Raw genomic sequence first — 13,663 nt, forward strand, 5'->3', positions numbered from 1 at the left:
TATGCATATTTTTGGAGAGCAAGCAACAGGGATGTAAATAACACACAATCCACTATGAAAAGTTCGCAACTAGAATGCGTAATGCGTACAAGTAACGCTCGAACCATCACTCAAGTCGCGCAGCCTCCCAAAAGCAAGGCGGATCCAGAATTCTGTGGGCAACGTGACATCATAATCAAACGCCGGAAGTGCGCAGATGAGCTCTAGACAGATTGGGTTCGGCTGGGGTCTGTGGACATTGCAGACTTCTTCCTTTCTTGTTCCAAGGAAGAGTGCTCGAGGGGCGCCTGCAAGCCCAGGCCGCTCCTCTCAGCACTGCACCGGGTGTTACTCGCACCCGTAACTACAGAGTTCGGTCTATGGACACTGCAGGAGGAGGAGAAGAAGAAGAAGCGGAAGTCAACTGGGTGGAAGCTGCGCGCGGCGACTTCGAGTCTGAGAAGCAATGGCTGTACCGGCGGCAGTTCCTTCTGCGCAACACCGTGGGCACGATTGCTCCCCAAAGCCTCTGCCTGGATCAGCTGTTAGCCTACTCTATGGTGTGGGCAAACCACGTCTTCATGGGCTGCAGGTGAGCGAGGCTGAGTTGTGCCGAAGGGAGTGTTGCAGAAAGCCCAATATTGTTCTGCCTGGTTTAGCTTCTGTGTTGTTTGTGTGGGATAATCATCTGAAACTACTAATCGCTGCTGTCGGTCACAAGGTCTGGACTTGTAGACCGCATAATAAATATCCATCTGGATTTCTTATTGTATAGCACATCTCAAATGCAGTGCAAATCAGTTAAAGCTGGGGAATGATGACAGAAGAGGCCGAATTGAAGCGTCTCCACTAGCAGTTTGCTGTCTATGTTGGAAACGCAGTGACAAATTCCCTTGAAGCGAAATCTGAACTGACCTCGGGCTCTGTATTGCATTGCACTTGATCTGTTGTCGGTCTGCTTTCTGGGAGGCTTGAGTAGCTTTTCGAGGGACCGGTAGAGCATTATATTATAGTTTTCACTTAGTGGCGTATTGTTTCTCATTTGTCAGAATCCGTGATTGTTTTAGTTGCTATTTTAGGAATGTAAATGTGGCCGATGCGCTTCCTGTAGGGCAAACTTGCCCTTTGTTTCTTTGGCGATGTTGGAAGTCAACCCTTGGATATTGCCTGAAATAGCTTTTATTTTGTAACTGGGGATTTGTAAAGTGTGCCTCTGGCCGCATGCCTGCTTTTTCGACTTGTGAAATATGGATAGTGTTTGGCCTAGCACGGCACCAGTGTTTCCGGACCTGCACAGTATGACTCTGCGGGCGGTCATACCTGGCAAGTGGAACAGCCCGCCCTCAGTTTTACAAAAGCACTGTTATTAACCCTGTCAATGCTTCCTTGTTTCCCATTGAGTCCTATGGGAATAGGGAATTACAAAATTACTGGCGCCTGACTCGGAATAGCCTGGTGGCACCCGGAAGTCAGGTGTTGGTAATTAATTACAGGGCCCGGCAGTAACCTGTCGGTTTTACTGGCACAGTTACTGCCAGACCCGTAATGAGGCCCTGGTTTCATTGTATATTCAGGGGATTAACTTGCATCTCTGTGGCAAGAGGTGGCATGTCACATTTAATATAGTATGGGCGCTGGACCTATTTTCAAGAAATTGAAGGTCCAAAAAATTACTGTTTCTTTTCATTCTGATTATTTGGTATTAGTTCTTTTCTTTTACTATTTAATAGTATTGTGGCCTGTTTCCATTGTTTCACTCGTTATTCTTAAAGGGTATGTTGCAATAATTGTTTCCTAGTTTTTAGAAAACCTTGACGTCAATGTATTGTAAGTGTTCATAGGGTAACAAGTCTTTTTTTTTCTTCTTTTCCCTAGGTATCCTACGAAAGTAATGGAAAAGGTTCTTGACATGGCAAAAGGCATAAAAGTGGCTGATGCTCCCGTTCATACTTTGAGAGATGATCTGGTTTCGAAGGTGAAGAAAAGAGGGATATCAAATTGCAATGGTTAGCAGATAATTGTCCATTTATTTGTGTGGGTGTGTTCCATTTTTGGTCTTTATTTGTTGGAGCATGTGATTGTTTTTTTGGGGGGGGTATGGGGAGAATTGTAGTGCCTTCAAACTATTTGAAGTAAACTTGTCAATCGATACTATGCCTTCCAAGCTTATATACCAAGCACTGACCTGAAACTAGGTCCAGCCAAAACAGAATTTGCCCTATTAGGCCATCCATCTGAAAAGGAGGCCACCCAAGGGTCACCGAATGACATGCACCTTAATGGATTTGCACCTTGGTTTACCCTATATGCCAAATCATTTGTGTCCAGAGGAACACATTTCAAGTTGCAATCTACTAGCCTGCCATGAGCTCCCCATCACCTCTCTAAACATGCACACATCATACCAGTTCTTAGTCTCCACGAGTCAATTATCACTAGCTAGTTGGAAGTGCACCTTTTGAGCCCTGTGAAACTCTGGTTAATTAATAACTGCAATCTTGCTTTCCAACGATGTATTGACAAGCCAACCTGGTTGGTACTGACCAGCCCTCATCTTGGCGCAGGTTGCCCAGTGCGAGGGCTGTGTCTGTTTTGGCGTATCGCCTGCCCATTATCTTACAAAAGTGCACTTTAGCGTCCCTGTCTGCGAGCTGCCGGAGTTTAGTTTGTGTGGTGTGTGTATATCTTTTAGTGCAGTGGTAGCAGGATGATTTATGTGCTTTTGTTTCAAGGTGTTTAGTTTGGATTCACATTGATGCAGTTCTTTTGTGCACCAGCTTTAGAATGGCAAACTCCTTAGAAGCACACCAAGCTCTTATACACACCCTGAATGTTTCTTTTAATTTCTATTTTGAACACCAGATCTGACCGAGAAACGAGGTGTGAATCTCCAGGTTGCTGTCAAGGGGTTTCTTTGAGGGTTTTGCTATGAACCAATGAAGGAGAGTGATCTGACAAGGTATGAGCAAGGATCTCACACCTAGCAGCTCTTCTGGACATTTCTATTGATCCCAGGCACATATCCAATCTGGAGTGCTGATTGTGGACAGTGGAGTATGTTAAGTTGACTTATACCATGCATCGTTACCATTAGTATGGTCTCCAGGCTCTCGCTTGGTTCTGTAAAAAAGCAGGTTTGTTGGGTTAGTGAGGAAAAAGGAAGTAAGATGGAGGTTGTGCTTTTAGAACCAGGAGAAACTGGCATCTGTGCGAGTCGTTTTTCAAAGTATGTAAGGATTGTGCGCATTGGGGGTTATTGTGTCCGGAAGGATAACGTCCAGTGACTGGGCAGGGCTTGCAATACCTACTAGCCCACTAGCATTGACAAGTAGTTTTTATGGAGGGCGAGTATCCTTTCCATGATATTCGACCTTGCTGGTGAGTATGGGGATGTTGGAAACATATTTTCCGTTTACTGCAAAAACACTTTATTTGCAGTAAATTATACAAGTATCACTATGCATGCTTGACAGCATTGTACCAAATATGAAGTGTGATTATGGCAACATGCACCATTTTACAAAAAGCACCGGTAAATAGTTAGTCACCAGTCCCTTTGGGGCAAGTGCATTTCTCTTAGGTCTAGTATGTTTTTTTTGTTTTTTTAATGTGCAAGGCCTGCTTGGGTGTTTTTAGTTTGCAGCAGTTTTTGTTAATCTGGTTGATGTGTGAATTGTTCATTTGTGTGAGGTGAGGCGGATCCTCAGATCGTGCAGGTTATGCTTCAGAGGAGCAGGGAAGATTAGTGGCTTGTACGGCGTGTTTGATTGTTGGTACAAGAATCCATACTGTCCTTGGGTTATATTGGGAATTGCTGGAAGTCCCTGTCATATTTATTCATCTGCCGCCATTCATCCCCTTCAGTTTCTCATGGAAACACGACCGATCATGACACCACAAGAGCCTTGAACTGTTGACAAGTTACCAGTGTAATGTTGCATTTTAGGAACGCTTCTGACTACTTCCCAGGCGGAGATGTGCTAAGGGGCAATTTGAAACCGCCATGGGACACTTTGAAACAGTCAGGCGACCAGTTTCATAGACTAATGTGTGTAGTTTGCAATGTACAGCCAGCTTTCATGGCTGCTGGCAGATTAATAAAATGTGAATTCATTTCTATTGACTGGGTCTAATGTTAAGCCTTGCATACTTCTCTATAATTCAGGCCATGCTACCAAATAGGTTATTTATCTAGAACACAATTAGTTGGGGCCAGCTTAGTGCATAGGTAGGACTGTGTGGCTATCAACAAAGCCCCCTCCATTTAGTCAGCTAATCCGGCACCTGATAAGTTTATGCCTCTTTACCGCACTGATATGCATTACATCAATAACTATTTCTTTTCCTCCCCCAATCCCCACTCAGCTGCTTGTGTTATTAGGAATCCATACTCTTTTTAGTCTAGGCATATTGCCTCCACCCTCCTCCCAATTTTCCAATGGTCCCTCTATGATAATACACCCCAGCCTATCCATATCACACGAAATCCGGTCGGCCTCATAGTTTTCCACATCAGTATGTTGTTTTTACCCAATTAACTTCATCAAGAAGTTGACGAGCATGAGGACCAACAGGGGGACAGTCACTCTAAACAGTCCCGAAAGCCAGGCAGACACCCACGCGAAAATGTTGTCCCGCCGGCTGCACTCCACTAACTTCACTTGTTATCCTTTTTGTGGAGTGTCTTTATTTCACTGATAGCCGCTTTCAATGTTCGGGCACCACCGTGCAGCAACTGCTCCTAAACCTGGCACACACTCCTTCCATAGCAGTAAGAAGGTCCAGTACATGCCTATTCTGGAGAGCCGCTTAACTCTTCCTTTACTGCATTTCGGCCTTTTGCTGATGGATTGGACAGTTGCAGCAACTTGTACCATGTCAGCATGAGCCACTCCGCATTGGCAGCAGGTTGCAAACACGGAAGCATAAAAACGTGCAGAAAGTGGCTGCATTAGAAAATAGTCTAAACTCGTCAGGGATAGCGGCCACATTTTCAGCGCTCTTTACGGACCAATAATGATTAGCTCTTCTCTTACTGCTTATTAATGTTTGCTCTTTTAGCGCAAACCCCATGGCACTGCTGTTCCGGGGCACCGCCAGAGCAGGGCTGTGCAGTGTAACAGTCGCACAAACCCCACTCCAATCAGGCGGCAGCTGATAGTAGGCCTTTGATCCACAGGTCCATAATGGCAGCTGTCCCCTACGTCAGCGCCGCACTACTCATCACCATGGCACAGTCGGTGTTAGTATCCCAAATGTATGGCCCCACTTGACCTGAAACACAAAGGGAATAGTGTAAAGCTCTTGGTGTCAACTGTTTGATGAGTTTCACTAATCCAAGTCAATGAATGCAAATATTTGATGATTCGTAGACATTGGGAATCGCAACAACGGGAGACATATGGCAAGAGGGGGAAATAAAGGAATTTGAGCTGCTGGTAGAAGAAACGGGTTTACACTTAGGGCAGTACATTACTTATACCGGATTGGTGCGGCGGGTGAGAGAGACATGGTCGGAAATAATGTTGGAAGACCAACCTGCCACAGCCATTGAAATGATGTATGATGTTGCAGAGGGAGGGCATGAGGCTTCCCGAATCTATGAGCTGCTGATGTGCAGGGTGGGAAAGGAAGTGGCCCAGTTAAGACGGTTTTGGGAAGAGGAGGCAGGTTAACTCATGAATGACAGGTTATGGGACCGGGCCCAAGGGTATCACAAAAAAGTGTCTAGGAATGCGAGACTACAACAAATACAGCTATATGTAACCCCACAAGGCATACATGACCTGCCCAGAGGATAGCTCGGTTCAAGAGCGCTGAATGACAAACATGCCCTAAATGCGGGGAAGAAAACGCTGGGATGATACACATGTTCTGGGCATGTCCAGAAATGGAAAGTTCTGGGAAGAAGGAGCCCACCGATTAAACGAGAAAGGGATCAAGTTAAACATTGAGTCAGTGTGGGCATGCATGTTGGGGGGGGGGGGTTCCCTAGACCGCGTACATACAAACTTGTGAGCAAACGTAAGGACTTGGCTTATATACTTGCCAAGCGCAGAATTGCCATGGGGTCGAAAGCGAGCAACAGACTGAAGGTAGAGGTTTGGTGGAATGATCTCCAGAAATGGACCAAAGCCGAAACGACCGTGTGGAATTAAGAGGGGAGGAGGAAGCTGAAACCCTGAAGGCCTGGAAACACCTAGTGGCCACACTGTTGGGGTCTGCCCAGGACTACCCAAGCAATCATGAAACTTCTGAGAATACTGACGGAGAGGTAACCCCAGAAAGGGAAAAAGCGGGGTGCGGAGTGGAGTAGGCTCGAGTTGGGGAGGGGGGCGATTAGGGGGAAAGCAGTAGATACTTAACAATATATACTTGATGCTAAAGTATTATGACAAAAACTGCTGGTTTTGTTGATTGTTTATTGAAAAAACCAATAAAAATTGTTTAAAAGAAATGAATGCAAATATTTCCCTCAGACTGTCTGCCGCTACTATTTATTTTGGACACCATTTTGTTCGAATCCCACCAAACCTTCAGCACAGCATTGTGTTATTCCCCCCCCCCCCCATTAGCCATAGTACCACGCGGCTCCTTTTAGTAGTCTCATTAATGTTCTTGTATCACACCAGGCAATGCTGTGCCACTCTATCTACACACTGCAGTCGTTTGTGTTCACTTAACCTGCTCTCCAAAGAGCCTTCTGTTATGCGTTCTAGTATCAACTTTTTTTGTTTCTCTGTTTGTATCCCCAATGTGCATATTATGCAGCAGCCTGCAGCTCTAGTTTCCTTCAAGAGACAAGGGCAGTGGAGTAGTTTCCCTGATGGATCTACCCCCCACATGCTGTAAACGACACTGCCGATATTGGTGGATGCTGCTCCCCCCCCCGTCTTTGAGCGGCTGCATCTTTCCTCCAGCCTGTTTTACAACCAAGGCTGGAACATCCAATAGCGCACAATGTCTTTGAGGGTGTCATTTTATTGTAATCTATATAGCACCTTTTCCTAATTTGTATGGCCTCAATGCCCTTTGTGGTTGGAACGCCTTTGGGGGCCGAAATCCATGTGTGGGAGATTCTAAGTTAACGATGCGTGTGTGCATTCTGCCAGGTTAGATTTAGGAGGGTTGAATAGGCCCCAGTAAGCTACGCTGAGGTCAGGCACGTGGGTGCTTTTGGTGGATTGGGATAGAGTGCAAGTGCAGGAGATTAGATATGTGCCCAGCTAGACCACATCTTTTCAGTAGGTTGTCGCTGTGTACTCAAGGCAGAGGTGTTCAGGTACATCGGTTAGGCGAGCTGCTAAACCAGGTTTGCATAGCCATAGCTGCATTCAAGAGTACATGGATGGAGAGCTGTGCCTACCATAGTCTTAGACAGATTTCCATTCCGTGTCGTTTTCTTGGGTCTCTCAGGGTGATGGATTGGTTGTTCTGGTGCATCTTTGGCGGTGTTAGCATATTACCTATGTGGTGGACCTGGCTGTTGGTGCGATAGGAAATACATTCAATGAACTAGATTTTGCCACCTATGGACGAGACAAGTAGCATCGTGCCCGTCCCGGGCGGTAGGAACTGGCTTAGTGTGTCTCTGTTCCTTCCCCACAGCTATTAAAGTGCATTCTGGCGCCTTTCCCCACTAACCCCCGTATTACCTAGGGGTTTGGTGTTCTGCACGCTTGGGTAAGCCCATTGATAATTAGGTAGGGGCCTCCATTTGAGTGTGTGAATCCTACCTGTCCCCCTTTTTCAAACTGATCCTGTTGCTGTCTCTGGGGTCCTTCTGAATGAACATTCTGTCCCTGCATCTATAAGTTGCAACATCGCAGGTGTACCAAATTTACCTGCGCTGTTCTGACACCTCAAAGGAATGGAATGTTAGTTCATAAATAAGATAGGAAAAGGGTATAGGTCAAGGGCTAACTTGCTTCTTCCTTTTAGTACTCGTGAGAAAGTGGTCGGTGCAATGGCCTGAGCATAGGCCTGGCCTTTGTTGGTGAAATGCTTTGCAATGTTAATACCGTTATACTATTGGGTGTGACTCGCATGATTGTGTTCTTCGTGAATTGTCAAGTGCACCCACGAAGTTCTGTAGCAGCACAGAGCTGTACATCAGTCGGGGTCGCAGGTAGCCTCCACCATGTGCCGTTAGTACAACAAACTGATCCCACGCAGTGCCACGCTGGCAAGCCTAATCCAGGCCCCCATGAAGAGGTACACGTGTCTTTCTCCTCTCCATGAGCTTTGACTTGCTTGAGCTTCGTGGGCCCCGAAATAGAGCACCCCTGCAGGCCTGTTGTGGACTAAGTCATGCCTCACTGGTACCAGCGCCACAATTGGTTTACAATTATTACGCATGTATATTGTGCAAATCCTGCATGACCCCACCTGACTCACTAATCGCACAACAATCGCTTGCCGCCCATTTCTTGACTGTCTCCGATGTGCTTGCCTCACAGCACGTACCTCTAAGCTCTATGAGCCCACAGTCTCTCTTGCAGAGAAACGAGCGCCTCCAGGCCCATACCTTCGCCTCTTCTGCCCCTACTCCTGACTGACTACAGATGGCGCAATCACACCTGTCCAAACCTGAGCTCTTACCACCTAACGAATGGCTGAACAGCCTAGCCACGACCACCTCGGCTAGCTTCAACCCAAGCGCCTTGACACTACCATGACTGACATTCCCCAGCCAGATCTACTGCCTGCAAACTAAAAGGAGCGCTAATTAACGCTAGGTCTGTACTTGCGCACTCTGTAGAGATCTCCTTTTTAAAAAATTAACATTCTTTATTGTGATTTCAAAACATTGAACGTGAACAACAATGCTACAAACACTGTAACAAATAAACGGCTCACAATTGCAATACACATGGTTTTTGCACGTCTCTATAGATCATTCTCGGGTATTTGTAGTGGCTGTACGTCCATACGCCCAATCCCATAAACCAATGTTCGGATGACACCCACGGCTGGTTAGTTTTATGTTGGGGCTTTCCTCTTGACCTTTCCGGTTTGTAAGCACGTTTTCCGACTCATCAGGGTCCTCGAGATCCATGCTTTCTCTGGATCCCAGCATTTCTTCCATAAGTGTGTTCCAATCCAGAAGTTTGTTGCTACTTTCTCTGGACCCTCTCTGTACTGCGCTGTTCCACACCACTGTCTCTGCCAACGCGATTCAGGTCAGTCCACCAAGCCTCCATTCTGGGTCCCGTGTCAGTCTTCCATGACATGGCTATCCAGCGTTTTGCCAAGATGCTGGCTATGTGTATCCTCTGTTCTCACCCCTTGGGAATAGGCCCAACAAGTAGTTTTCCGGTGTCCATTGTTCATTTACACCCCACCCATAGTTGCCTTCTCCCTGATGTGCTCCCAAAATGTTTGTATCACCGGGCACCCCCAGAACATGTGGAGCATGTCTGCATTTTCTGCGACAGGTTTGAGTGAGTTTGTTCCCCATTTTAGATGGTCTTTTTGGGGTGAGGTACGCTCTGTGGGCGACCTAGAGCTGCGTCTGCCTAAATCTTGCATTTCACAATACCTTTTTTTGTGTACCTCAGTACTCTCGACAATTTCTGATCTGTAAAGGGTTTCTGAAGTTCCGACTCCCATTGGTCTCACCTGTAGTTTCTTGGTGTTTATTAGATTTCATGAGCTCTTCATACAGTCTTGATGTCGTGTGTCCACCATCAGAGATGTCGTACCACTCATCCAGTTCGAGTTGTAGTTCCTCGCCGGTGATGTCTGGCCACCTTTTCTTGATAGTTTGGACCATGCTATTGTGCAGCATGAACTGTCCTTTGTGAAGTTTGTATTGTTCTGTAAGGGTGGTGAACTCCATCCATTTTCCCTCCATCCACAGGTCTCCGATCTTTGTCACTCCTTTAGCTTCCCAGTGTGTCCTATATATAGCCAGGGCTCCTGGTCTGGTTTCTGCAAGTCCTGCCAAGAGAATCTGCCGAGAGCATGGGTCTGGGGTTCCTTGATCTTCCACGCCCTTTTCCATAATGCTAGTTCCAGTGTGAGCAGGCAAGTAGCAGTTCCGCAGTGCCAGCTGGAATAGAAGCGTGTCTATGGATTCTTCATCCCCTAACCATTGGATCACAAATTGCAGTTGTCCTGCCAAATAGTATCTCTCATAGTCCGGCACCTTAATACCCCCCCGACAGGTAGTCCCTTTGTAAAGCTTGGCGAGTCAGTCCATTCCGCCCTCCCCACCAGAGGAATCTACGCGCTATCACGTCCAGTTTCCTGAAAAATGTGGCAGGTATGTTGGTAAAATAATATAGCAGATCGGGGAGGACAGGGCTGCTCTCCCGATCATCCCCCAATGGCAACTATTTCCAGAACTCGATGGACTTAATTGTTTTTTCTAGGGCCGTCTGCGTGTTAGCTTTGTGTGTGTGTGACGGATCATGATGTACATCTATACTCCAATATCGAAAGGTGCGTCGTGCCCACATAAGACCCAGGGCTGGTAGCTGCTCCACAGGAAAATGTCTGAGTTCTGCGAGAGGGTATAGGATGGATTTTGCTTTGATGATGGAGATGCCGACCGTTTGGAAAGGCACATATTGCTTGTCGCAGGTCTGGGAGGTTTTTGCGAGGATTTGCAACGAATAAAAGCATATCATCGGCGTATAAAGGCAAAGGGTGCGTAACACCCGTCTATGCGTATCCCAGTGTCTGCATATGTTGCTCGCAGGAAGACTATCCGGGGCACCAAAGCCAATAGTTAGAGCATCAGGGAGAGCGGACAGCCCTGATTCGTGCCCCACTATATCCTCCACGCTTTCGAGATATGCCTCTGTCTTAACCCTGGCCTCAGGGTCTTTGTACAGTAGTCTAATCCATCTAAGAAAGCCCTCTCCCATACCGAAGTTTACTAACACTCTGAGCAGCCAATTCCCAGAGTCAAAGACCTTAACCGCGTCTAAAGATGCTATTACGCCTTCGCCCTGTCTACCATTGGTCTGGTCCACCACATGGTGCAGCCTCATCCGGTTCCACGAGGTGTTACACCCCGGGACATAGCCCGTTTGAGCTGGGTGAGCTAGCTTGTGTATAACTCTCGAGTCTATTGGCTAGGGATGCCATTAGTATTTTGCAGTCCTGGTTTATCAATGAGATGGGACTGTACAAGCCGGAATCTAGGGGGGGTTTACCCGGTTTCAGGATGGGTATTATGAGGGTTTCGCATGTGCTGTCCGTTAGCCGGTCCACCTCCAAACGTTTCCTCATATACCTCCAGTAGTTTGTCGGCTAGAGTTGTCTTATACGCTTTATAGAACTCTTCGGGTAGCCCACTGGGTCCCGGAGTCTTAAACGTCGGGAGGCTCTCTATTACTGCTTCCAATTCCTCTACTGTTAGGGGGGTCCCAAACATCTGTGCTTGCTCTTCGTCTCGCTTTGGGAGGTCAATCTGTTCTAGGGTGTCTGCTATGTCTGCCTCAAAAGTTCTCTAGTATAGGGTCTCATAGAATCGTGAGAATCTGGTTTATGCCCTCCTGGGTCCTCACCACTTTCCCCTCGTTATTTTTGATCACGTTGATCGGGACTCTTTTTAACTTTCTGTTTGGTAACCCAGGCTAAAAGCCTCCCCGGTTTGTCCCCTTCAGCATGTAATCTCTGGGTATACTTTGCGTAATTCAGATTACCTAGTTTCTCCCAGATTGCCTTGCACTGTATCTGAGGGATACTAGTTCGGGTGGTTTTTCACGCCCCTCCCACCCCCCCGTGACCCTGCTTGCAATTCCATCCTCTCTATTTCCTGTTCAATCTCTCCAAGTTCTGTCAGGACCTTCCCTTTTAAGTCCTGCTGTCTTCCCAATCGCTGCACCTCTAACCACCACTTTGAAGGCATCCCACACCGTTGCTGAACGGTCTACACTACCTGCGTTGAATGGAAATAATCTTCTATTGTATCCTGCAGGTGCCCTTGGACCTCCCCCTCCAGTAATGTCTCTGCTCTCAACCTCCAAGTTGGTATGGGGGCCTTACTATGCGTGTATGCCCATGTTGCTGTCACTGGGGCATGATCTGAAAGTGTTCATGCTCTGTGATGCGCACTAGTGAATTCCGCCAATGTCTCACTGCCAGTAAAGAGGTAATTATGCGTGTGAACGTACCGTGTGGGGCACTATAGTAGGAGTATCCCTTCTGGTCTGCATACAGGTTCCTCCAGACGTCCTCCAGCTTCAACTGCCCTAGCGGGGCTGGCTTCTTGCATTTGTCATCTGATCGATCCAGGAGCAGGTCTAATTCACAACCTGTATGGGGCCAGTCGTGGGCAAGAGTCTGAAAGAATGTCGTTGCATCCTGGTTCGGGGCGTATGTGTTGACCAAGCACACCTCCTTATTTTTTAGCATCCCATGCACCAGCGCCCACCTACCATCTCTGATCTCTGTCTTGTTCTTGAGTTAACAGCTGGAACAGGACCCCCAGGGCTATCCACGTAAACACCCCTCTGGCATAGGTGGAATAAGTTGAGCTGAACATTTGTCCGCCCCACTTGGTTGCTATCTTGGACTGTAGATATCTCTGACCTCCTCGCCTCCCAGCAGCTTAACCTACTAGTGATTTTGGAAACGTGGCTGCACTCGGGCCCAGCCCTTTTCATTATCCATTCCCCCTAATTACACAATCTACGGGAAAGATGTACCCAACTCCAGAGGAGGCGTGGTAGCCTTGATAGCCAGAGACTCTTAACTATTAGAGAAATCAGCAATGCCTTCCTGACCACAGGGGAATTGCTGTCTGCCAAATTAACCCTCACACATTGGTGATTCACCTTGTCTATAGGGCACCAGGCCTGATAACCGCTTTCGAAGAGGACATCTTGCATGTCATTGCCAATTCCAACCCCTCATCCAATACCATTCTCATGGGGGTCCTAAAACTAGGATTTAATAACAAACGGCTGCAATGCTCAATCCTTAGCAAACGTCAGAACAGCATTATGCTTCGCTCAACATATCCTCAGCCCTACACATACTAAGGGACTCATATTTGACTGCTGACTGACTGCAACATCTCTATCGCATCTAATGCACCCTGCCCCATGTCAGACCATAACGTGTTTGCTTTCACAATACCTAAGTCAACACCCACTACAGCTCACCTCAAGCTTCCCGCTCTAACACAGAACTCTAGGAACATAACTGAAACCAGCATCTTACCTCTGCTAGATGAGATTATCTCACCTCTGAATGTACTTACAATGTAAGAATATGTAATGCTAGCTGCAGTTCTAGGGAGCTGTTTGCTATTCTAAACGAATTAACACTCACGCATCCCACATCCAGTTGCAGCAGCAAAGACAGCACATGGTGTGTCGATATCCAAAAGGCCTTGCTTGATAAACTGGCCTCCCTAAAGTAGATGATCTCAATAAAAAAAGCTTCTTTGCCTTGACCACCATTGATGAGGCAGCTTATGCTCCATCAGCCCTTCGGGCATTTAACTTCAAACCAGTCTCGCAAACTGAAACCCTACAAATCATCAAAGGTCTCAAACCCTCAAGATGCCAAGGGGACATTTGCCTGGCATCAGTGATCAAGTACTGTGCTGAAGCACTGCGACGCCCTTCGTCACCTCTCTGATGAATGCTCCTTTCGCCACCTGCATAGTCCCAACTAACCTAAAGAATGCCTGGGACCTCCCCTTGCTAAAAAAAAAACGCAC

The 13,663-nt window shown here is 47.1% G+C and overlaps 1 protein-coding gene and 1 non-coding gene across 2 annotated transcripts in view; both read left to right on the forward strand.

Moving 5' to 3' along the window:
- The first annotated feature begins 200 nt into the window (after positions 1–200).
- Positions 201–13,663, forward strand: part of CDKN2AIP (CDKN2A interacting protein) — a 56,342-nt gene continuing 42,879 nt past the window's right edge. The window contains exons 1-2 of the mRNA XM_069631473.1: positions 201–571; positions 1,855–1,985. Coding sequence (XP_069487574.1) covers positions 360–571; positions 1,855–1,985 — 343 coding nt within the window. The 5' untranslated portion in view covers positions 201–359. The remainder of the gene's footprint in view (positions 572–1,854; positions 1,986–13,663) is intronic.
- On the forward strand, positions 786–900 carry LOC138517148 (small nucleolar RNA SNORD89). The gene has a single exon (XR_011282398.1). It is a non-coding gene; the product is annotated as a small nucleolar RNA SNORD89 (small nucleolar RNA).

This window comes from Ambystoma mexicanum, chromosome 6q (genome assembly GCF_040938575.1).
Source record: "Ambystoma mexicanum isolate Mex_15411 chromosome 6q, UKY_AmexF1_1, whole genome shotgun sequence".
NCBI classification, from domain to species: Eukaryota; Metazoa; Chordata; class Amphibia; order Caudata; family Ambystomatidae; genus Ambystoma; species Ambystoma mexicanum.